The sequence below is a fragment of the Herpailurus yagouaroundi genome, unplaced genomic scaffold (genome assembly GCF_014898765.1).
Source record: "Herpailurus yagouaroundi ecotype Mexico unplaced genomic scaffold, PumYag 162, whole genome shotgun sequence".
Lineage (NCBI taxonomy): Eukaryota > Metazoa > Chordata > Mammalia > Carnivora > Felidae > Herpailurus > Herpailurus yagouaroundi.
In genome coordinates, this window is record NW_024412403.1 from 67,200,652 (window position 1) to 67,225,868 (window position 25,217).

General features: G+C 39.6%; 1 protein-coding gene across 2 annotated transcripts; it reads left to right on the forward strand.

Moving 5' to 3' along the window:
* Positions 1-7,539: 7,539 nt before the first annotated feature.
* Positions 7,540-16,686, forward strand: NDUFB4 (NADH:ubiquinone oxidoreductase subunit B4). 2 transcript variants are annotated; one of them, XM_040484616.1, is made up of 3 exons: positions 7,540-7,862; positions 12,503-12,649; positions 16,531-16,686. In XM_040484616.1, the coding sequence occupies exons 1-3, from the start codon at positions 7,683-7,685 to the stop codon at positions 16,612-16,614; spliced, it is 411 nt and encodes a 136-aa protein (XP_040340550.1). In that variant the 5' UTR covers positions 7,540-7,682; the 3' UTR covers positions 16,615-16,686. The 2 variants fall into 2 exon arrangements, with proteins under 2 accessions (XP_040340550.1, XP_040340551.1); XM_040484617.1 differs by lacking the exon at positions 16,531-16,686 and adding an exon at positions 15,192-15,313 and having other exon boundaries at positions 7,547-7,862.
* The last annotated feature ends 8,531 nt before the right edge of the window (positions 16,687-25,217 follow it).

Genomic DNA, 25,217 nt, shown 5'->3' on the forward strand with positions numbered 1-25,217 from the left:
CAAAGGACAAACTTCTAGCAAGATGGATGAAGAAAAAAAAGAAGCAATAAATAAACAGTATTGGTGCAGCCATTGTGGAAAACTGTATGGAGGTTCCTCAAAAAATTAAGATTAGAACTACCCTAAGATCTAGGAATTGCACTACTGGGTACTTACCCCCAAAATTAAAAACATTAATTCAAAGGGATACATGCACCCTTATGTTTATAGCAGCATTATCTACAATAGCCAAACTATGGACGCAGCCCAAGTGTCCTTCCTTAGATGAATGGATAAATAAGATGGATAAGATCCATAAGATGAATGGATAAATAAGATAAATAAGAAATGGATAAATAGTGCTGAGCAAAATAAGTCAGTCAGAGAAAGACAAATACCACATGATCTCATTCATATGTGGAATTTAAGAAACAAAAGGAGCAAAGGAAAAAGGGAGAGAAAGGCAAACCAAGAAAAACCCTCTTAACTGTAGAGAACAAACTGATAGTTACCAGAGGGGAGACAGGTGGAGGGATAGGAGAAATAGGGGATGGGGATTATCGAGGACATGAAAACAAACAATATTAATGGCAAAATGAGGATCATAATTATAAAAACAGTGGAGACTGAAAAAATCATGAGATTAGAAACTCTATAACAATTAAGTTTAAAACAAAATATTTAAGGGGCACCTGGGTGGCTCAGTCAGTGAAGCATCTGATTCTTGATTTCAGCTCAGGTCATGAACTCATGGTTCGGTTCGTGGGATAGATAGAGCCCTCTGTGCTGACAATGTGGAGCCTGCTTGGGATTCTTTCTCTCGCCCTCTCTCTGCCCCTCCCTGGCTCACACATGCCCTCTCTCTCTCCCCTCTCAAAATAAAAAAAAAAACATTAAAAGCAATAAACAGACATTTGAGAAAATTTAAATTACCAAACTTCATTCCAAAGGAGATGGAAAACCTGAAAAAAACCCCATCATTAAAGAAATTGAATTGATAGCCAAAAGTCTCTCCTGAAAAGGGAAGACCCAGGCAGTTGACAGTTTTAAAAAGATAATTTACAAAGTCTTCAAGGAATACAGTTCCTGTCTTAAACAAACCATTTTGGAGAATAAAAAAAAAAAAAAAAAAGGAAATGTATTAATCTATCCACATCCACTTATTTTCATGTAAATAAATTACCAAAACTGGACAAGAACAAAATAGGAAAAAGAAAATTATACAGCCAATTCATCAATGAACATAAATGGTAAGATCCTAAATAAAATGCTAATAAATTTAATTCAGTTTAATTATTTAATCACTACATTAAAAAACATATCATGGCCATGAAATAGTTAATTTCAGAATGCAAAATATTCCACATCAGAACAACCTACTGGCTAACAGACACATGAAAAGATGCTTAACATCACTCATCATCAGGAAAATACAAATCAAAACCATGACAAGACCACCTTACACCTGTCAGAATGGCTAAAATTAACACAGGAAACAACAGATGTTGGCAAGGATGCGGAGAAAGGGGAACCCTCTTACACTGTTCGTGGGAATGCAAATTGATGCACCCACTCTGGAAAACAGTATGGAGGTTCCTCAAAAAGTTAAAAATGGAACTACCCTAAGATCCAGCAACTGCACTGCTAGGTATTTATCCAAAGGATACAAAAATGCTGATTTGAAGGGGCACATACACCCTGATGTTTACAGCAACACTATCAACAATAGCCAAGTTGTGAAAAGAGCCCAAATGTCCATCAACTGATGAGTGGATATATCACTCAGCAATCAAAAAGAATGAAATCTTGCCCTTTGCAATGATGTGGATGGAGCTAGAGTATACTATGCTAAACAAAATATGTCAGTCAGAGAAAGATACCATATGATTTCACTCATATGTGGAATTTAAGAAACAAAACAGATGAGGAGTGCCTGAGTAGCTCAGATGGTTAAGCATCTGACTCTTGATTTTGGCTCAGGTCATGACCTCATGGTTCATGAGACTCTTATCTGGCTCTGTGCTGACAGTGTGGAGCTTGCTTGGGATTCTCTCTCTCCCTCTCTCTTTGCCCCTCCACCACTCATTCATGCTTTCTCTCTCTCAAAATAAATAAATAAACTTAAAAAAAAAAGAAACAAAGCAGATAAACATAGGGGAAGGGGATAAAAAGAGAGGAAAGCAAACCATAAAGACTCTTAACTATAGAGAACAAACTGAGGGTTGATGGAGGGGAGGTGGGTGGGGCGTGGGCTAAATGGGTGATGGGTATTAAGGAGGGCACTGGTGATGAGCACTGGGTGTTATATGTCAGTGATGAATCACTAAATCCTACACATGAAACCAATTTTGCTATATATGTTAACTAACTAGAATTTAAATAAAAACTTGAAATAAAAAAACCTACTAAATTTCTCTGTGTTTTTAACAGATTAACAGACAAACCATATGACTATATAACAAAAATGTAGAAATATATTTGATCAATTATCACTCATTCATGATTAAAAAACGTTTGGGAAAGAATATAACAGAATTTTCTCAACCTGATAAAGGGCTTCTACCAAACCCTACAGCAAACATTTAATGGTGAACAGATTTCCTATTAAAGCTGGGAACAATATAGGAGACTCTCAGTTTCTGCTATCATAAAACATTGTACTGTAGGTCCTAGCTAATGCAATGAGAGAGAGAGAGAGAGAGAGAGAGAGAGCGAGAGAGAGAGAGAAAACCAAGTATGAGACTTGTAAGAGAAAAGGCAAGACTGCTTTTCTCAAGGTATGGCCAACTACATAGAACAATCCAAAGGAAGGAATAGAAAAGCCAACAGAAGTGATAAAGAGTTCAACAAGGATACTGGTTCCAAAATCAGTATACAAAAATCAATAATATTATAATACACCAGCAACAGTCATTTAGAAAATGTAATAGGAAAAGAAACAATTAACAATAGCAATGAAATCTATAATGTAGCAGAATTAATCTACTAGAGGAGGCAACAATTCCTCACGGAGAAAGTTACAAAACATGATTGAAGGGAATAAAGGACCTGACTAATAGATTACAGATGAGAAGATGCAATATGAGAAGAATGTCTGTGCTCCTCAAATTAAGGTATACATTTAGTGCAGTTCCAATCAAAATCCCAATGGATTTTTTTTTCACGGAATTTAACATCTTAATACTAAATTCATCTGGAAAAGAAGAGGAACAAAAGTAGCTAACACAATTTCGAACTATAATAAAACGGAGAGATTTGCCTCCTGACATACCAAGACTTACTATAAAGCTATAGTAGAAACAAGTAGAAAGTAATGTATGTTTGTAATGGACAGGCTGTGTAGTCTTAAAGTGTCTGCTGGATATACCACCACTTCTGAAGCAAGTAGTTCTATGTGGGTCTTCTCTAAACAAGATAAACTTCTGTGACTTAAGTGCATCTGTTGGGTAAAACCAGTAATGTAATCTTATTCATGACTGACTTCGACAGTGCCCAAATCAACAGAGCTGCAGATAAGTTGGATACAGTGAGAGCCAACCTCCCATGTGGTACTTTGAGGCAATCTAGATTGAATAGTGTCAAACTGATTCAATAATATCCTCTTTTGGAGGAAGAGTAGATGCTAGTTAAACAAAGAGAAAGTGGTTTACTTGAGCTAAGATGGGACACTGAAGCTCTAAAGTATTGTTCTTATTCTCTCTTTGAACTGTTGTTCATTTCAATTTTGGAAGATAAATTCCTAGGGTGGCTACATAACCAAATGAGAGATAACTTTCCCTTCTACCCCATATTCTTAGGTCTCCTTGCAATTAAATTAATTCACATAGCACTTTGTATCTCTTCCTTGCAGCCTTAACAAGACGGATAAACAGGAAGATCAGGATTTGATGGGATGTGAAGCTTATGTAATTTTGGAGGGGGGTGCTTTTTAAAGGAAAAATGCCAATAATAACTAGGAGAATTTCCCACAGATTAGCTTCTGGCTCTGTATATTTCAAACCTTATTTCTCCTCCTCTACCCCTATATTTCCAGGGCCAGGATTCACAGGACAAGTTCATATCACAACACAAACTTTGATCCTGCACCTCCCCGGCACACTGGGTGTTAATGATATCCCTGGAAGCCATTCCTACGCCTGGATGTCTAGCAATAATTAAACTCCACTTGAAATTGATGTGAATCAAATAAATATGTCCCACTAAATTCAAATTTTCATTTGTCAGATCCCCCAAATGCCTCAGATCACTGCGATACCACCCACCAGGAGGGAAAATGTAATAGAAGAGAAGTCAGGAGAGACACAGCAGTCTTAGGCAACTGAGATTTAAATATCTTACTTCGTCTAATTTTACAGAAACAGAATGGCCATGTGAACACATTTCTAGGGCCCTTCCCAGGGTTCTGGAGAAGATCATGTAAGGAGGGGACCCTGTACTAGTTTGACAGTACATCACTTGCTGATATTCAACGTCAGGACAAGATTTTTGAAAACAATAATAAAGGAAAATGCTCACTAAATGTCAGCTGCTGACAATCACTGATTACTTAAATCTCCGGGCATTGGGTTTATTCCTGACTCAAAGTTGGGAATTTATTCACAAATTTACCTATGATCCTAGCCAATTAAGAGAAGGAATGCTCTTCATATTGCTGCAACTGGAACTTATCTGCTTCTTACAGTTTCTGTATTCACTTGTCCATCTTCTGTTCCCTGAAATCCTGTCCCAGTCATACTTGACTATCCCTGCATATTTGTATTTCTCTCCTCCTCCACTTTACCACTCCATCCCCCCTCTTCCAGCCAAATACAGTTTCACATACTTAGTCCTTGTAATCCATGTCCCAATAAATTCTGATAAATTCTATTAGGAAAAGTAAAAGTCCTCAAAATATGAAATATTCATTGGTGAAGTGGTTACTTGTGAAATTGTTCCCCACTTGCATTGTTCCATCTGCTAACCCTAGTGCCTACATCCACTCCTATCAAAGTCTTAGCCATCCACTTGGAAATATCCAATCCTCAAAAATAATAGAAATCTACTGCAAATCTTGCAAAAGATGTGGACTTTCACAAAATTCATAAAAGCGATGTTTGCAGCAGCCTGCAAAGTCACTAATAAAGGAGGATCTCAGAGCGTTGTACTAGATAACAGAGGGGAAAAAGAGAAAATCAGTAAGAATAATGATGACATCAATGCTTCAAAAGGAAGTAATTTAGTTTCAAAGAATTAAGAGAGCACCTTGGGAAAACTGGGTAAAGGCCTCCAACATTTCTACAAATATGAGCCTCTGCAAAAATCAAATGCAAAGTGAAGGATAATGAGCTATATAAAAATAACTGTGGGGGCGCCTGGGTGGCTCAGTCGGGTTAAGCATCCGACTTTGGCCTAGGTCAGGATCTCATGTCTCTTGTGAGTTCGAGCCCCACATTGGGCTCTGTGCTGACGACTCAGAGCCTGGAGCCTGCTTTATATTCTGTGTTTCCCTCTCTCTCTGCCCCTCCTCTGTCCATGCTCTGTCTCTGTCTCTCTCAAAAATAAACATTAAAATTTTTTTTAAAAAAATAATAAAATAAAATAAAATAAAAATAACTGTGCCCACAAATTAACACTTGATTTATCAGAATTAGCACACAGTTGTAATTGTGACCTTAAATGTTAAATATAAGATATATTCATTTTCATAATTTTTTGATTGCATTATTTCAAGATAAAGGCTCAATCAAGTCTTTTTTTTCATTATAGAATCCAGGTCTTCACGTTAAATAGATTCACTTTGGGAGGACCTTTCCTGGAAAAAGAAGAGGGAAAGGAAGACCTCTTGTACTCATCTCTGTTTTCCAAACGCAAAACGGTATAAGAATCCCCTCAAGAAACTATACAAAGTACAGACACATGGGTTCCCCTGCCAGATCAGTTCCGAATCTTCAAGAGCAGAAGAGAACTTAGGACTTCATCTTTTTGACAATCATCTAAAGGGATCCTTTTGATGACCAAGCAAATGTAGAAACAAACACCTTAACCAATCCAAAGGGAAATGATGAAGTTTATTCTTTCTCTTTCCCTCTCTCTTACCTTTATGAAGTCTTTTTAAAATGTTGTCATCTGTAGTCTTTGTACTCCTTTCCTCTTTCTTTTATCCTTTTGCATGCCTTTTTCCCATATCAGTGTCTAATCTATAAACAAAATTTTGAAACACCTTTGAAAAAAAAAACCTCAGAACTCCTTTTATTCTCATTCCTTTAAAATTGAGTGTAAGCGATTTGTTTCAAATTTCTTTTTTCTACATTTCCTCAGCCTGCATTCTCATGAGCCCATTTTGCTCTAAATTCATTTGGACATTAAACTGCTTTGCAAATATTATCATATTCTGTCTTCTCTTTCTGTACGGCCTGATTGTCAGCTCCTCAAAGACAACACCACGTCCTTCATTTCTTCTGCATTTCCCCCACTGAGCCTGGAAGATTGACTAAGACTCACTAGTGTGCAGTATGCTTCACGCAGTGGGTGCTTAATAAATGTTTTAAAACAATATTAAAATGTTGAATAAATGTGACAGCAGTGCTGCTCATCACTTCAAATGCCAACACTTTCTAGGTCCCTTCTCTGCCTAGCAACCATTTCCCAACATACCTATATGTCTTCAGACATTTCATCCAAGGTGAAGCTCTCTTTTGATCCAGCTTTCCTTGTCCGAGTTATGGAAATATTGTTTACATGCTTTCCCCTGAGGAGTACCTGAATGGTACCCAAAGACCCTGCTGTGCAACTTGAAGTTGCGTTTTCCCCTTGGTGATAGTGGGGGAAAGGGGAAAGACAGTAGGGATGGAGGTTTCCCTTGGGTTACTTTTTTTTTCTCCCTGAATCATCTTTCACGTTAAGACACAATGCCTCTATGCATATTTTCGTATCTTGAAGGTATTTTTCATTCTTAGCACCTGAAGAGTGCTAAGGATTTTAGGTAAGGGGTATTTTAATCAAGATACTGTTTCTTCACGTGCTTTATTCAATATTTCATTTTTTAACGACTTACTAGTCAGGCAGGCAACATTTCTAACATCATTCTCCTATTCAACACTGTTTCGTGCCTAAGAAAACCACACCTTTTCTTACGTTGTACGGATCTAATGTGGTAACGTACAGAAAAGCTTATTCTCTTTTTTGGCAGAGGACATTGTGCTTTGCAAAGCACTTTGGCACCTCTCCATTATCTTATGTAATCCTCACAAAAGGTTTGTTAGGTAAACGGCATAGGGGTCATTACACAGGATGAGCAGGAGGAAAACTCACAGACGTTAAGTGACTTGTTCAAAGTCACACACCTTGGAGGGACCCACAGTGAAAAAGGACTCTACTAGAGCCAGTCCCGTTCCCCGTGTCTGCCAGTCTCACACAGTTCAACTTCTCATAAAAAGCTCTGCTTTGAGAAAGGCTGCTAGGAAACAGCAGGCAACGAGCAACAGATTGTGGGTAGGTAGAAGGAGGAAGCGGGGGTGGGCGAAAAGAGCACACTGTGCATGCGCAGATCGCTATTAGGGCCCCAGGACCGCGAGGAAGGTTGCGGAAAGAAGCTGAGTTCTTTGTCTCGCTCTCTCGCCTACCTTCAGCTGACGCGCAAGCGCACTCCCGCTGGATGAAGGTCAGAATAAAGTGGGGGAGGGCCTCGGAGTCGCGCAGGCGCGCTTCTGTGCCGGACTGCCAAGATGTCGTTCCCCAAGTACCAGCCTTCGCGCCTGGCCACTCTACCCTCCACCCTCGACCCAGCCGAATACGACGTATCTCTAGAAGCCCGGAAGGCGCAAGCCGAGCGGTTGGCCATAAGATCCCGACTTAAACGGGAGTACCTGCTTCAGTACAACGACCCCAGCCGCCGAGGGCTCATCGTGAGTCGGGGGCCGGCCGGGCGGGAATCAAGGGCCATAGAGTCCGGGCTGTCCCCTCCGACCGGGCAGCCCAGACCGGCCAAGGGAGACCCCGCAGCGGGGCGGCCACCGTTCCAATCCGTATCTTAGACATTGGCCCTTTTCCAGGCTCAGAGAGCAGGCCAACCCACTAGCCCTTTGACCTTGGGCGGAGAGCTTGGTGGTCTACAGGACGGTTCTCAGTTCACACCGGGCTGGGTTTGAATCCTGGCTTGCTCACTAAAGTGACACAACTCTGCTGCTTAGCCTCGGTTTTCCTGTCTGGAAAATGGGATTAATACAGCACTTCCTACTTTATGAGGCTGTGACGAGGATTAAATGAGACCAGGCACATCACCAGCCAACACAGTGACCGGGCTGTAATGAATGTAATGAGTGCTCAGAAAATGTGTTGTGTGTGTGTTTTTTTTTTTTTTAAAGCAGTTTTCCACCATTCAGTTCACAATTCATATCAATACTGCTCTCTCCCGATGGGAATGTAGTGATTTTTCAATTTATATCTTTTAAAGACCCCAAAACTGCAGCTATTGAAGCTGTGGTCTTTGGATTCATATGCCAAGGCAGCACAAGTTGGCAAACTATGTGACCTTAGGCAATTTGCCTACTCTCTCCAAACGTTAATTTTCTAATCTTATGTGGGAATGGTAGTATACTCTTTATAAAGCCATTGTGAGGTTAAATGAAATAGTTTGTATAACATTCCAGGCACTTAATATATAACCAGTAGACTGATAGCTATTATTTAATGAGTGCACTTTTTGATAATTTTCTGTCCAAGAGCTGTTTAAATATGATGTCAAATATACTAAAAACAAAACAAAAAAACCCCAAAACAAAACAAACAAAAAAAAAAACCACTTTTCCCAACAGTTGCATTGGTGTTCTGTAGGACTTTTTGGAAGTTATGAGAATTGAAGGAAATTTAAATTGTGCAGGCACTATCTAAACCCTTTCCGAATATTCAAATGTCACAAGTATTCAGAATTAGGCCCTATTATTAACCCGATTTTACAGATTGGAAGACAACGTGGGAAGGACAAGTAGGTCATAGAGTGATACTCCCTTAGCAAGTGATAGAGCAGAATTTAAACCTTGATCTTTGTAACCCAAAACATCTGCTTAACCAGTTGGCTGTACCAATTCTAGTTAGAACTGGAGAAGAAGGTGTTTACTTGAGAAGGTGTGGAGAGAGACATTTGTTATTTACATACACAGGTGGGTTTGATGTGCCAGATAGCTGAAGTTTAAACCCCAGATTTTTTTTTTCCAGTTCTGTGTCCTAGGACAGTTTCAATTTTGTCATGTAAAAGAGACAGTAATACCTGCCTCATTGGTTGTTCTGTTAATTAAATAAATGAGTGCCTGGCACTTAATCATTTAGTGATCAATACATGGAAATTCCTTGCCTAATCTTTAAGAATGATTGATTCAATGAACAAATAATTGCTGTAATAGGCTAGGCCCTGTGTTAGATGCTGAGGTGACAGTGTAGATTCCTGTCCTCATAGAGCTTTCTTTCCAGTGGGGCAGACAAGTAATAAACAGATTTAAAAACTAAATAATTTAGGGGCACCTGGGTAGCTCAGTCAGTTAAGTGTCCGACTTTTGACCTGGGTTCACGTCATGATCTCATGGTTTGTGAGTTCTAGCTCCGCATCAGGTTCTGCGCTGACAGCGTGGAGCCTGCTTGGGATTCTGTCTCTCCCTCCGACTGCCCCTCTCCTGCTTGCTCTTTGTCTCTCTCTCTCCCAAAATAAATACATAAACTTAAAAAAGTAAATCATTTAGCATGTTAGTGATAAGTGATAAGAAAAATAAAGCAAGGAAGGGAATTCGGAATGTGTGTATATAGTAGGGAGGGACAGCAGCTGAAATGTTAGATATCCCTAGGGAAGGCCTTCCGTGGAAGGTGACATGAAGGAAGTGAGGTGAGGGAGATAGCCACACAGCTCTCAGGGAAAGTAGCATTTTAGGTAGAGGGGACAGGTGTTGAGGTCCTTAGACAGGAGTGTGCCTGGTTAGTTTCAAAAATACTGAAGAGACCATTGTGACTAAAGTGGAGAAAGGTGGAAGCAAAGTAGGAAGAGATGAGGTCAGAAAGGTACTTGGAACTAGGTCACACCAAGAAGGACTTTTACTGAGTGAGTAATCTGCCCTTATACTTTAACTTCTCTCTGGTTGCTTACTTAAAAATACATTATGGAGGACAAGAGCAAGGAGTCTAGTTAGGAGGCTTTTGAGGTAATCTATCAGGGTTTTTCTGGCAGTGTAGGTGGTAAGAAGTGGTGAATTATGAGTCTGTATTGAAAGTAAAGCCAATCAGATTTGCTAGCAGATTGGATGTGAGGTGTAAGAGAGAGAAGGGTGAAGAATGACTCCAAGGTTTTTGACCTAAGTTATCAGAACAATGAAGTTGCTTTTTACCAACATAGAGAAGAATGTGAGAGCAGCAGGGATGGAGATGGAGTGGAACATTGGGAAATCAGTTTGGGATACATCACATTTGACATGCCTGTTAGACAACATGACAGTGTTGAGCAGGTAGTTGGATATTATGTCTGGAGTTCGGGGTAGAGGTCTGGGGAAGTAAAATTTTGGGAGTCATCGGCCTATAGATGGATATTTAAAACCATGTGACAGGAGGAGCTCATCAAGGGAATGAATGTAGATGGAAAAGACGAGCAAAGGGGCGCTTGGGTGGCTCAGTCAGTGAAGTGTCCCACTCTTCACTTCAGCTCAGGTCATGATCTCACGGCTCAGGTCATGATCCCACAGTTCTTAAGTTTGGCCCCCGACTGGGGCTCTGCACTGACAGTGTGGAGCCTGCTTGGGATTTTGTCTCTCCCTCTCTCTCTGCCCCTCCCCTGCTTGCTCTCTATCTCTCCCAAAATAAAAATAAACAAACAAAAGACCAGTAAGGTCTAAGGTCCAGTATTAAGTGTTTAGAGAAATAAGGACATAGAGAGCAAAAGAGACCAAGAGGGAATGGCCACAGGGTTTGGAGGAAAACCAGGCAGGTGTGTGTCCTGAAAGCCAAAAGAAATGTGAAGGATTGTTGACCATGTCAGATGCTGCTGATAGTTCTTTGGAGATAGAGTGGTGTCAAAGAAGGAAAACTATCTCCCATGGAATTGTTTTGGAACTTCTCTTAATAGTACCAGGCTCAATAAATTATGGTCATGGGGCTGTTGATGTTTTTATGAAATAAAATATCTGTTTCTGGAAGACTGATCTGACAGGTAAATATGTAGAGACGCGACTGGCAAATTGAGAATTCTGTCATGGGAGAATCATTCAAATACATTAATAGTAGAAGGGATAGATACAAGAATAGATGTATTTATCCTTTCAGGTAAGGACCTCAAACATCCCCTTAAACCTGTGTATATCTTGTATCTTCACCTTTACTGTTTCTGCAGACATTTTGGTTTAAAAATGTATCTGTGGAAGATCCAGTTTAACTATTTTAATTCTACCAATCATGACTTCCTTGGCATTGTATAGGACCTTGAATGTTCTCCTTTAGTATTAAAGTTTTAAAGCTGATTTAATTTGCTTATTTTTAATCTGCCTATTAGTTAATTGGAGCAAATAATTTTTATAAAATCATTTGGGGATTTAGCTAATTAAGTTTAATTATGTGTTTGGGGCAGATTTGCTATCTTATATAGTTGTTCTAGTATAAATATATTAAAATGGATAATTACTTTTTAAACCAAGACAGTCTGATTATTTTTTTTAACAACCTTGTCCTCACTACAAATTATTTTAATAGTGTTAAATGTAATAGTTTTGCTTGTAAAATATCTGCCAAGTCAGCTTAAAGAAATTAAAGTTCAGAGTTAGCCTACCTCAGTCTTCACCTTCCTGCAATTTGTATGTAGCCTGGAAAGACAGGGCAGGGTGGGGGGTAGCATTAGAAAGAGTCCTGGAAACAAAGTACAAAGCATGACAGAGCATATGAAATCAGTCCTCATCGGGAATACTGTGGTTCAGTTGGTCACACTTTAAGAACGACAATGAAGCTAAAAAAAAAAATCCAGAAAAGAAAAAAAAAAAAGATCAAAGAGAAAAAATGGCTTCTCTGACAGCTTAAAAAGATTAGGTTTCTTGGGGCAAGTGGGTGACTCAGTTGGTTAAGCATCTGACTTCGGCTCAGGTCATGATCTCACCATTTGTGAGTTCGAGCCCTGTGTCAGGCTCTGTGCTGGCAGCTTGGAACCTGGAGCCTGCTTTGATTCTGTGTCTCCCTTCTCTTTGTCCCTTCCCGGCTCAAGCTCTTTCTCTCTCTCTCCCTCAAAAATAAATTAAAAAAAATAAAAGATTATATTTCTTAAATCTCAAATAAATAGAAAGCTGAAGGGTGATATAAGAATACTTTAAATTCTGAAGGATTTGAACAAGATCATCAGAGAGTTAACTCAACAAATACTAGAAATGAAAGGTCTTCCCCAAAGCTATTTAGGAATATTCAGGGCTTACCCTTAGCTGTGGTGGAGCACAAAAGGCATCTCCTGTCCTCCCCCACAAAAGTTTTGATGAGATTGTTTCAGTGTGGTCCTGCTTAAGTTCCTGTAACTTTTTGTTTTCATGAATTTCAGGAAGATCCTGCCTTGATTCGTTGGACCTATGCAAGATCAGCAAATATCTATCCCAATTTCAGACCCACTCCCAAGACCTCACTCTTAGGAGCTCTATTTGGAATTGGGCCCCTCTTCTTCTGGTTTTACGTTTTCAAAACTGACAGAGTAAGTATTGGGGCCTGATATTTACTTTCTGTGTGATTAGTTCCCCGGACTGGCTGCAGCTCTTTCTCTTGTCCACTGCCACCAGCCTTCCTCCCATCTTAACCCCTCTACTCTTTTATCTTTATTCCTTTCCAGCAAGAGTTAAAAGAGAAAGTTTCGATTACATGTTTGGTTTTATTGCTTTATCATTTCAACTCTTACTGAAATATACTTTACTAAAATTCATGATAGTCTCTGAGACTTTCAAATTTAATTTAATGGCTGCTCTATAATATCAAGTAATAAGTTGGTCAGTTTAAATTTCTAAGACTTGAACTTAGAGCTCATGAAAGAGTTTTCCTGGTGTGTTTCAGATGATGTAAGGAAATTGTGCTGTGAATATTAAGTGAGAGAATACAGAGATAACTCTAAAAAGTTAATATAGAAGTTAAACTTTGCTATTTTGAATTACCTTTAGAAATTATCTTTGTGAATTTTTATATTTAGTTTTCTTAGTTCATCTGTTTTTAAAAGAGATGTTTATTTGGTTAAATATTAGCAGAATACATAAGTCATTTAGTGTGTTCCCTATTTGTATGAATTCTAGTTATGTTGGTCACATTTTTGTGAATTAATGTTAAAACTTCCTAATACCCTAACAAGAGGAAAGCAAAAGCAACCCGTGGTGGGAATCTGCCATCAGAGGCCATATGATCGCAGAGAAAGCCAAGCTTATCTTTGACAGCTAGTACTAGACTCCCGGGAGGCCTCATGTTGCCATATAGACTGGAACCCACTCATCTAGCTCTGCCTTAAACTGGCCAGTCCACTTTCCTGTTAGACCTTATATATTTTTTTTTGATTGATAAATTAACTGCTTCACAGAAAGGTAGGCCACACTTACCCAGAAGGTGTTTGCATTTTGCTTTTGACATGTGATTTTTAGTGGGGTAATAAAATGATTCCAACATGTGCACAGGATGTTTTTCTTTTCTTTTTTTTTTTTTTTATGTTTATTTATTTTTGAGAGAGAGAGTGTGTGAACGTAAGCGGGAGAGGATCTGAAGCAGGCTCTGTGCTGAGAGCAGAGAGCCCAATGTGGGGCTCAAACTCATAAACTGTGAGATCATGACCTGAGCCAAAGTCAGATACTTAACCAGCTGAGCCACGCGGGTGCCCCATCTATTTTTTTTTTAAATTTTTTTAACGTTTATTTATTTTTGAGACAGAGAGAGACAGAGCATGAACGGGGGAGGGGCAGACAGAGAGGGAGACACAGAATCAGAAGCAGGCTCCAGGCTCTGAGCCATCAGCCCAGAGCCCGACGCAGGGCTCGAACTCATGGGCTGTGAGATCGTGACCTGAGCTGAAGTCGGACGCTTAATGGACTGAGCCACCCAGGCGCCCCTCTATTTTTTTTTTTTTTTATGTTTATTTTTACTTTATTTATTTATTTATTTTTTTTTTAACGTTTATTATTTTTGGGACAGAGAGAGACAGAGCATGAACGGGGGAGGGGCAGAGAGAGAGGGAGACACAGAATCGGAAACAGGCTCCAGGCTCCGAGCCATCAGCCCAGAGCCTGACGCGGGGCTCGAACTCACGGAGCGCGAGATCGTGACCTGGCTGAAGTCAGACGCTTAACCGACTGCGCCACCCAGGCGCCCCTATTTTTACTTTATTGAGAGAGAGGGAGAGAGAATCCCAAGCAGGCTCAGCGCTGTCAGTACAGAGCCTGACATAGGGCTTGGTCTCACAAACTGCAAGATCATGACCTGAGCGAAAACCAAAAGTCAAATGCTTAACCAACTGAGCCACCCAGGTGCCCTACATAAGATGTTTTTCAATAGGAATGTTTTTTCATTGTCCCTTTATTTCTTCAGACTGCTACTTCTTCCCTTATACAATGTGGGGGGGATGGGAATTAGCTTTGGAGTATTTAAGTGTTGTTTCAGAGTTGTACTGTGGGTTCTGCCAGAATACTTTGTTTTTTTGTTTGTTTTTGTATTTTCTAGTACTTTTTTGTTTGTTTATATATTTTGCAAAATGGTCACCAGAGTAAGCCTAGTTAACATCTGTCACCATACATAGTTACAAAAAACAATCTTTTTTCTTATAATGAGGACTTAAGAATAATTCTCTTAGCAACTTTCAAATATTCAATATAGTATTATTGACTGTAGTCACCATGCTGTACATTATATTCCCATGACTTATTTAGTTTGTGATTGGAAGTTTGTACCTTTTGATCCCCTTCACCCATTTTGCCCACTGCCCACCTCCTGCCTCTGTCACCTACCTGTGTGTTCTCTGTATCTATATGCTTGTACTTATGAAATTGCAAGATTTCATTCTTTTTTTTTTATTATGGCTGAATAGTATTCCATTGTATACATATACCGTGTGTTTATTCATCCATTGATGGACACTGAGGTTGTTTCTGTATCTTGGCTGTTTAAATAGTGTTTCAATGAACAGGGGTCAGAATGTGTTGTTTCTAATGCAGTTTTTTTTGTTTGTTTTTTGTTTTATTTGTTTGTTTGTTTGTTTTCTATCTCTGCAGGATAGGAAAGAAAAACTGATCCAGGAAGGAAAATTGGATCGAACATTTAGCATTTCATATTAAGTCTGGCAATGATGACTCTATGTATTATTGTTTAAATAAATCTCCTATTAATCATTAAATAGTTTCTCTTTCTTCCTATTACCTTAATTCAACAAATATTTGCTGTACATTGTATTATCCCTACTTTGTAAGAGTTCACAGTTTAATGAAGAAACAAATTCACGTTGATGCATTCAGTCATTCAGCAAATGAGTGTCTACTATGAGCCAGGCATTGTGCTCTGGTCCCAGAAGACAACAGTCAATAAGACAAGTTTAGGCCCTGTGCGTAAGGAGTACACTCTGACAACTGTTTTATTCCATTATTGTTATTTGAGAGCTCATTATATCTAGTACTACTTAATAATCTAAACTCGTGTCTGGCTCCAGCCCCAGCGGTAAATGCAACAGAACAGTAACATCAATGTGGTAAAAAAAGATATGACAGGGATTCAGGAAAGTGATATAGAAGCTCATGGAGAAACAATTCTGTCTAGGGAGATGGCATTTGATCAAGGCTCTGAAGATCACAGGGGCTAACAGGGCAAAACGGAAGCATTAAAGGGCAAGGTGTGTTGAGTATGGCTATATTGGGGGCCATTGTAGGGTAAGAAGACAGAGTAGAGGCCACGCTGAGGAAAAGAAGTAAAATGGTTTAGCACATGGGCTTTGAAGGTTAGATTGGGGTCAGAACCCTAGCTCAAGCTGAACAGTTGAGTTGGAATACAAGGCCTCCTGTTACCCCAGCTCTAGCATGGAGATAGTAATGCCTACTTCCTCATAAGGTCATGAAGATAGAAATGAGATAACATAGTATTGCTCAATAAAATAAAGCTACATGCTTTATAGTTCAGTCTTGAAACAGTAGGGTGACAATTGGACCTATGAAGGCAGAGTAAGAAAGTGTTACAGGAAGAGCTTGCTCTTTAGGGCTGATTTACGTTAGTATATTGTTTTTAAGAGCATATTCACAAGTCTTCTCATCTGAATCTTATATGAGTCTGGGGTACTCAGAAACACAGAACCTGAGAGACAAGCTTATGTGCAGGTTATATTAGGGAGTGATGTGAAAGAACAAGTAGGAGACTGGTAAGAGTGAAGCAGGGGTAGAAGGACAGCCCATCAGGTGTGTGTGATTGGCCTGTTGCCTCAGAGTAGCAGGCTTAATTCCACCAGGGACCTTGAGGAGCCCTGTGGAACGTACACAGAATGTGTACAAGGGAAAAATGAGTATCCATGAGCTGGTCCCCGAGTTGGTTGAGAGTTGTCTCACGCAGTTAATTCCCTTTCACTTCCAGGTATGGGTGTGCCTCAGAATGGCTGAGGGTGCTTACAGGCTTCTCACAGGAGGGGGAAGAAAACCTAGGGCAGGAAGCAAGTGATGTGCTGCACAGCTGAGGTGTCTTGTTGACAGTTGCACACCTGCAGGAGCTAGGAGCTGCAGCAGCAATTGGAGTAAAAAGACTGGCCAAGAGGAAATGAGGTAGGCACAAGAAGTAGACGATTTCCTTATCCACTCCATGCACTGCTTGGATCTGGGTGCACTTTAATCTGTAACATGTCATTCAGGGTAGTGGCTAGGTCCAATCTCAGCATAGGAGGGTTAGTGGAACAAGTTTCAGTCCTGCACTGTGGAAATGTCTGAAGCCATAACTGACAATCGACATTTCTCTCCACCAAACTTTCTAGGTTTTCCCTCCTTGGCTATCACTTTAGACCGTCTAGATTGCTTGCTTGAAGGAGTCACTGGGTCCTTTATCTGCCAAGGCCAGAACCTTAGTTACTCCTGTATCATCAGGTCTTTGTTGAAGCAATTGCCTATTTACATTTATCCCTGGACATGGAAGCATCAAGAAGCACTAGTAAATCTGCATTCCAGATGTATCCCTTTAGGCCCCCATTGTGTAGCAGCTACCCTAGCTCCTTGTAATGAAAGTCATTTAGTGCTGCCAATATGGAAACCTTTTTTTTTCCTTTTGTCCACTGTTACCCAGGCACAAGAAGCCCCAAATTACCAGGAGATAGTCAGTTTCTGATTAAAGTGAAATCCTGTGATATTGTGATTTATAATAAGAAATACATATTTGGTCATTGTCCTCATTTCTGTCACAGAGCTTCTAAAACCCTGGGGATTTTCTGAGAGTTTTGTTAAAGGTGTCTTTTGTTATGTTAATGAGGCAAGTTTCGGACCACACCTAAGGCTGGGGTTGGTTGCCAAGAGAACCAACTGTGATTAGATGGTTGGAACTTGTAGTCCCCTTCCATGACCTTGCATTTGTATCCCTGCTCTGCCACTTGTGAAGTGACCTGGAAAGTATTTACATTCTCTGTGACTCAGTTTTCTTATCTTTAAAATAGATATACTAGTAATACTTACATTGTTATTAAACTCATTGTTTGAAGAGTTACTATTTACAAAGTAGTATTTAGGGTAGTTCTATTTTTAACTTAAAAAAATTTTTTTTAATGTTTTATTTTATTTTTGAGAGACAGAGAGACACAGCATGAGTGGGGGAAGAGCAGAGAGAGAGGGAGACACAGAATCTGAAGCAGGCTCCAGGCTCCGAGCTGTCAGCACAGAGCCTGACTCAGGGCTTGAACCCACAAACTGTGAGCTTATGACCTGAGCAGAGTCGGACACCTAACTGACTGAGCCACCCAGGTGCCCCCTATTTTTAACCTTTTGAGGAAATGTCATACTGTTTTCTACAGTGGGTATACCAGTTTGCATTCCTACCAACAGTGCAACAATTCCTTTTTCTCCACATCCTCACCAACACCTATTGTTACTTGTGTTTTTGATTTTCTCCATTCTGATAGGTGTGAGGTGATACCTCGCTGTAGTTTTGATTTACATATCCCTGATGATGAGTGATTTTGAGCATCTTTTCATTGTGTCTGTTGGCTATCAGGATGTCTTCTTTGGAAAAAATGTCTATTCATGTCTTCTGCCCATTTTTAAATTGGATTATTCATTTTGTGTGTGTTGAGTTTGATAAGTTCTTTATAGATTTTGGATACTAACCCTTTATTGGATATGTCATTTGTAAATATCTTCTCCCATTCCATAGGTTGCCTTTTAGTTTTGCTGATTGTAAAACATTTTTTTTTAACATTGAGAATTATTGAGCAATATGTTCTTAAGAGTTTAATCAATTTCTAACTATTTCTCACTACCACAAACAATGCCCCAAATCACACCCAGAAGTGGTCTGCTGAGAATACCAATTGCTACCTCATCTGAGTGCTATGATGTTACCATGTGTCTGACTGATGCGGCTGGCCGTGAGCACTGGGCACAGGAGCCTACACTGGTATTGCTGCCTCTGTTGGCCCAAAAGCTAAAGCTTGTTACAGCCACAGCCACCAGAAAAAGTTCCTCAAGGTTCCTGTATCTTCCCATCACTTGCTCCTGAAAAACTTCTTGTTGCAGGGGAGGGTGAAAAAGCAAGCATATGGCATGTTCAGCTTGAAAATGTGAGGCAGATATGGAATTCCCAAACATAAGAAAGTGGTTCAAATGCTGCGCAGCCAGAAATGACAAGGAACCAGAACAGATCATAAGGCCTTTATCACAGTTAAGGGCTTCATCCTAATGGCAATGGTAGCCACTGAAGGTATTAAGCAGGAGTAACCTCATTGGATTTGCATCCCTGGAAGATCATTTTGGATTCTGGAGGAGGAGGATCTCAGGGCAAGAAAGGCTAGAGGTTGACCAGTTATCAGGCTGTTGTAAGACTTATGGCTAGAAATGATTTTCAATTTTTGAGACAAGCCCTCTCTGCAGAACAAAGCAGTTCCTACTAATCCCAGGATGACTCATTTGGATGTGAACTTGTCGAAAGCTTTATGAAAGTCTAAATATATTATCTCTATTAGTTCCCCTTTATGCACATGCTTGAGGAGCGAGTCTTAATAATTCCATATCCGTGTACATCATCCCTTCCTCTCTTTGGGACAATATTGCTTCTCTAACAGGCTGGTTTGTTTAAGTACTGTGTCTTTTTACCCTTTATTATGGACCCTGCCTGGTGAAAAATATTACATTCATTCTCTGATCCAAATCTCTTTGGGTCCATTTCCTGATTTATTTTCCTTTTTCTTTTTTCTCATTCCTGGTGGGCACTTGACAGTCTTCTCGTGACTTTGGGGAAGCTACAGAGTAATGGTTATTGCTACATTCTTCAAGATCATTAATGAAGTAATTGAGGATATTAGAGATCTGTACGAGAAACTATTTTGATCAAAGCTGCATGATTTAAAGATATGGACAGCGCTTGAAAATTAGTAAATTATAAAATACCATAAATATATTAAAAGATTCGAGCTTTTCAAAATGTCTGCTGCTACTTTCTACCTTTGTATGAACAAATAGAATTTTATCATGTTTCTTAAAAAAAATTTTTTTAATGTTTACTTTTGAGAGTGAACGGAAGAGGGGCATAGAGAAAGGGAGACAGAGGATCCAAAGCAGCTCTGTGCTGACAGGAGAGAGCCTGGTGCGGGGCCCAAACTCACAAACCATGAGATCATGACCTGAGCTGAAGTTGGACACCTAGCCAGCTGTGTCACCCAGGCGCCCTTATCATGTTTCTATTAGAGGATCCGTTTGTACCAACAGTTATGATTGTAATCCTTCTACTAGTCTCCCCTCTGGCTGCCTTGTTTATTGCCATTTCCCCTTCTGCTGATATTCACTGTGGCCTGGAGGAACACTGATCCCTGTCATCTACCCTTCAACATTCCAAGAAAGTGCAGTGTGCATCGATCTCATCGCCAAGCTTCAGGATTTAAAAGATTATAGTCAACCTAAAGTCTGACATCCAGTCATTTGAATATTGCTGGTGAAACATCTGAGATTTCTGGAGCAAACAAACTTACCATTAGAATTCAAGTTCTTAAAAAAAAAAAACAATTCAAGTTCTTTTCCTCCATAATTACAAGGACTATTATCTTAGCAGTTTTGAGTCAATTCTTTACTTCTATCATCAATTGCATTTAAATCATCATCTCTTATTTGATAATTAGGCTCTAAAGAAAATGGGGAGTGGAAATGAGGAAGAAGGCAACTGGCTGAGTCTGCTCCAGAAATCAATGTAGGAGGGACTCAGGGGGTACCAGTCTGATATGAAATTGTTGGGAGTAGGAGGAGAAGGTGAAGGAACTTCTCTTGAAACTACATCTGCACAGGTAAGCACATTTTTTTCTACTTATTTTCATAATTTAAGAAAACAGTTTGCTAGAGAGGGTTTTATTTATGCTTTATATAGGATGGAGACAGCACCAAAGAGTGTTACTATTTTAAAAAAGTGTTTTTGAAGTTTATTTATTTATCCTGAGAGAGACAGAGACAGTGTGAGTTGGGGAGGGGCAGAGAGAGAGGGAGAGGGAGAATCCCAAGCAGGGTCCACACTGACAGTGCAGGCCCAATGCAGGGCTTGAACTCACAAAACCGAGAGATTATGACCTGAGCTGAAACCAAGAGTTGGACAATTAACTGACTGAGCCACCCAGGCACCCTGAGTGTTACTATTTTTTATATGAAGTGACTTGGATGAGGGTAGATGGAGATAAGGGTGGCCAACTACCCTGCAGCTATCTATTAGAAACTGGATAGGCAGCTTCTCCTTCCAGATCATGCTCTAGAGAAGGGGTGGCACAGAAGTGTTTGGTCCTATCAGGACCTTTGGGAGGAGACATGGTGCAGGCTGCAAGGAGAATGAGCTGCTGTTGGTCTGCAGGTTCTAGGGATGGTTGGTTTCCTGGAGCCACAGGGGTGAAGCAGCCTGTGTCTACTGAATTCTAGTAGGACATTGGCTGTCAGGTCTCCTCTGAATTGATCACTTCACTGAGCTCAGTCATGTACTAAGCATTGAGGATACTTATATAATAAAGATACAGCTCCTTATTGGAGGAATGAACAATGGAGAAAAACAATTATAGCAGCCAACACTTAATTAAACTTTTGCTTGTGTTCTAGTCACTAAGTTAAAGTTAGGGCTTTACACATCTCACTGCATGCCTTAAAATTCCCCATGATGCAGAGGGATTTAGAGAGGTTAACTAATTTGCTTGAGTCCTCTAGCTAATAAGGGCTGAGTCAGAACTTAAATCTGGGCAGGCTGACTCCAGAGGGCATATCTTTAACCATTCTTTGGACAGGATAAAGACTGACGCTGTGTGGAGTCCAGTACTGAGAAAGAATGCCTAACCCAGCCTGGAGGGTTCAAGAGGTGGCATCTTTAAGAGTAGAGACTGCCACTTGCACCTTTAGATTTTCTAGCACATCCACAGGTATATAGAATGTTAGAGCCAGAAAAATCTTTAAAGATCTGCTAGTCTCACAGCCTAATTCTATAGGAAAGATTTTGACAGGAGAAATGATTTGTCCGTTTCTTCAAGAAATCCTAATTTGAGGATTAGAAATCTAATGCTTTTTTTCTTTTTCTTTTAAAATTTTTATTTAAATTCTAGTTTGTTAACCTACAGTGCAATATTGGTTTCAGGTGTAGAATTCAGTGATTCATCACTTACATACAATACCCAGTGTTCATCACAAGTGCCCTCTTTTGTACCCATCACCCGTTTAGCCCATCCCGCCCCCCAACCTCCCTCCATCAAACCTCAGTTTGTTCTCTATAGTTAAGAGTCTCTTATGGTTTGTTTCTCTTTTTTTCCCCCTTCCCATATGTTCATGTTTTGTTTCTTAAATTCCACATATGACTGAAATGATATGGTGTTTGTCTTTCTCTGAGTGACTTATTTCGCTTAGCATAATACATGGTAGCTCTATCCACATTATTGCAAATGGCAAGACTTCATTCCTTTTTATGGCTGACTAATATTCATATATATATATATATGTGTACATATATATACGCACACACACACATACATACATACTTACATACAAACATACACATACACACCCCATGTCTTCTTTATCCATTCATCAGTTGATGGATGCATGGACATTTGGACTCTTTCCATAATTTGGCTATTGTTGATAATGCTACTACAAACATTGAGGTGCATGTACCCCATCAAATCTGTATTTTTGTATCCTTTGGGTTACCTAGTAGTGCAATTACTGAATCATAGGGTAATTCTATTCTTAACTTTTTGAGGAACCTCCGTACTGTTTTCCAGAGTGGCTGCATCAGTTTGCATTTCCACCAACAGTGTTAAGGGGGCTCCCCTTACTTTCTCCACATCCTTGCCAATACTTGTTTCTTTTGTTGTTAATTTTAGCCATTCTGTTAGGTGTGAGGATTTCTTCTTTGGAAAATGTCTATTCATGTCTTCTGCCCAGTTCTTCACTGGATCATTTGGTTTTTTAGGTATGGAGTTTGATAAGGTCTTTATATATTTTGGATACTAACCCTTTATCAGATATGTCATTTGCAAATATCTTCTTCCATTCTGTAGGCTGCCTTTTATTTTTGTTGATTGTTTTCTTCACTTTGCAGAAGTTTTTTATCTTGATGAGGTCCCAATAGTTCATTTTACTTTTGTTTCCCTTGCCTTCAGAGACGTGTCTAGTGAGAAGCTGCTCCAGCTGAGGTCAAAGAGGTTGCTGCCTGAGATCTCCTGTAGTCTTTTGATGGTTTCCTGTCTCACATTTAGGTCTGTCATCCATTTTGAATGGTGTAAGAAAGTGGTCCAGTTTCATTCTTTTCCATGTTGCTGTCCAGTTTTCCCAACATTTTATTTGTTGAAGAGACTGTCTTTTTTTTCATTGGATATTCTTTCCTACTCTGTTGAAGATTAGTTGGCCATATAGTTGTGTATCCAGTTCTGGGTTTTCTATTCTGTTCCATTGATCCATGTGTCTGTTTTTTTGCCAGATAATATGGTACTGGCACAAAAACAAGAAGCTAGGTTTTGATTAAGAACACTGGCTCTGATTGTCCTTGTCACCTGTTTGTGATGAAAAATGAGACTTGGGATAATTGAAACAGTTGCTCACCAACCTACTATTTGTACTTCATACAAACAGAAGACTTGATAAGGCATATTAATAAGGATGTATTTGGAGGAATCAGGCAGATGTTTGGAGCATTTCCTGTATAAAGCAAATATTTGCAGATTTGTCTCTTGTGGCTGTGAGAGTGAAGATGTTAGGTTCAAACCCAATGCCTTCTGTATTGTTCTTGCTGGATTCCCACAGGAAGGTATCCCTGACAGGCACCAGCTTGCCCACCAACACCCAGTAGCCCTCCTTTCCTTCTGATAGAACCCCAATTTGTACAGGAGGTTGCTGGAATTCCCTTTATCTCAGGCAAGGTGTACATGATCCCAGCTCCAGGGAATGAATTGGGGATTGTTCTAAGTGTGGACATGGGACCCAGTTCTGTGCATAAGACATAAGGAGGATCTGCAGGGGAGGGCTTCCTTTCCCAAATAAAAAGGAATTTCCCAAGGAGAAATCCTTTCTGTTCCTTCTCCCTTTTGCTTTCTTCTTTTCCTCTGACCAATAACATGGATATGAGGCCTAGAAATGGAATGAAGATAAAACAATTTGCCAAAAATAGTGGAGCGGAAAAGCAGAATGAACTTGGGTCTAGGATCACTTCATGTTCTGACCTGCCAATCTCAGACTTCTTTTATACGATAAAGTCCTAGTTGTTAAGCTAATGCTAGATTTTTAGTTTTGCAGGTTTTTTTTTCTTACAGTTGAATGCACTCTTAATTGATACCATGTCTTTTTATTAAGAGAAGTCATATCATAAAGTACACCTGTCCTTCAGGTTTTAATTTTATTCATAGGATCCAAAATAAAGGTAGTAAATGCTTGTGAATGAGCAAAACTGCCCCATCTGTTAAATTTCTTTTCCAGGGAATGTATAGAATTGCATACATTTGGTTTTTACAAGGTATCACTGTTGATAGTGCTGTGGTGAGTTGTGTCGAAGTTTCTGATATCATTTCAGATTTATTTATTTGTTAAATTTGTTTATTTATTTGTAAGTAAGTAACGTCTCCATCCAACGTGGGGCTCAAACTCACAACCCTGAGATCTAGAGTCCATGCTTTTCTGAGCCAGCCAGGCGCCCTATCATTTTACATTAAAAAAAACTGAGAATAGGCTAATTAGAGTCCCAAAGGCCTACATGATTAGTTAAGATTCCTCCAGGAAAAGCTCTGTAGCTAGTCATATGCAAACTACTTACATCAAAGTGTAGATTCTGTCTTAACTTTCACTTTAATTGAGCTATTAATATGCACTGTTGAGATCTTAAATTGAGCTTTAATAAGGTTTTCATGTTTCAAAACCTAGAAGATGTCAAAAAGGAGGTGGTACTTCTAAATTTTCTACACTTTGGGCTTCTGTTACTTACTGCATTAGAATCATCAGCTATATGCTTGTTTATTTAGTGACAAGGACCTTGGCTTACTCATTCCAGTGTCACCTGCAGTACGTGGCACAACAGCCTCATTGAGGCAGGAATGAATAAGTATTCACTGAGTCACAGTAGCAACAATAGCCACTAACAGTAATAATTGCTAATATTTCCTTACGCTCACCGTGCGCCAAGATTAGTGTGGGTGCCTTCAGTGCATGGTTTTATTTCACCCCCACGAAATCCTTGTGAAACAGGTAATTTCCTTCATTCAAATGAGGAAGGGAAGGCTTAGAGAGGTTAAGTCACTTGCTCAAACTTATTCAGCACAGTCTTGAGTCCAGAGTCTTGGATTCCTTATGAAGAAGTATCTACATTTTACAGTCGAGGAAACAGCAGCTCAGAGAAGTTAAGTAACTTGGTCAGGATCACACAGCTCATAAGTGGTAGAGCCTGGATTTGAACCCAGTCTTTTTCTAGCATCTGTTCTCTTAACTATGCACTACACTGGCATGCCTCAGATTTTTGATGCAATTATATAAAGTTGGTTATATGAAATTGAAGGCTAGTTGATCAGTAAATGTAATGAAGAACTTTAAAGGTCAGTACTCAAGTCTTTTTTTTTTTTTTTTTTTTTTTTT

Excerpts from the sequence above, each read along its gene's own strand:
- NDUFB4 (XM_040484616.1), top strand. The coding sequence starts at position 7,683 with ATGTCGTTCCCCAAGTACCAGCCTTCGCGCCTGGCCACTCTACCCTCC. Across the intron at positions 7,863-12,502 it reads CCAGCCGCCGAGGGCTCATC|GAAGATCCTGCCTTGATTCG; the intron begins GTGAGTCGGGGG and ends CATGAATTTCAG. Across the intron at positions 12,650-16,530 it reads ACGTTTTCAAAACTGACAGA|GTATGGGTGTGCCTCAGAAT; the intron begins GTAAGTATTGGG and ends TTTCACTTCCAG.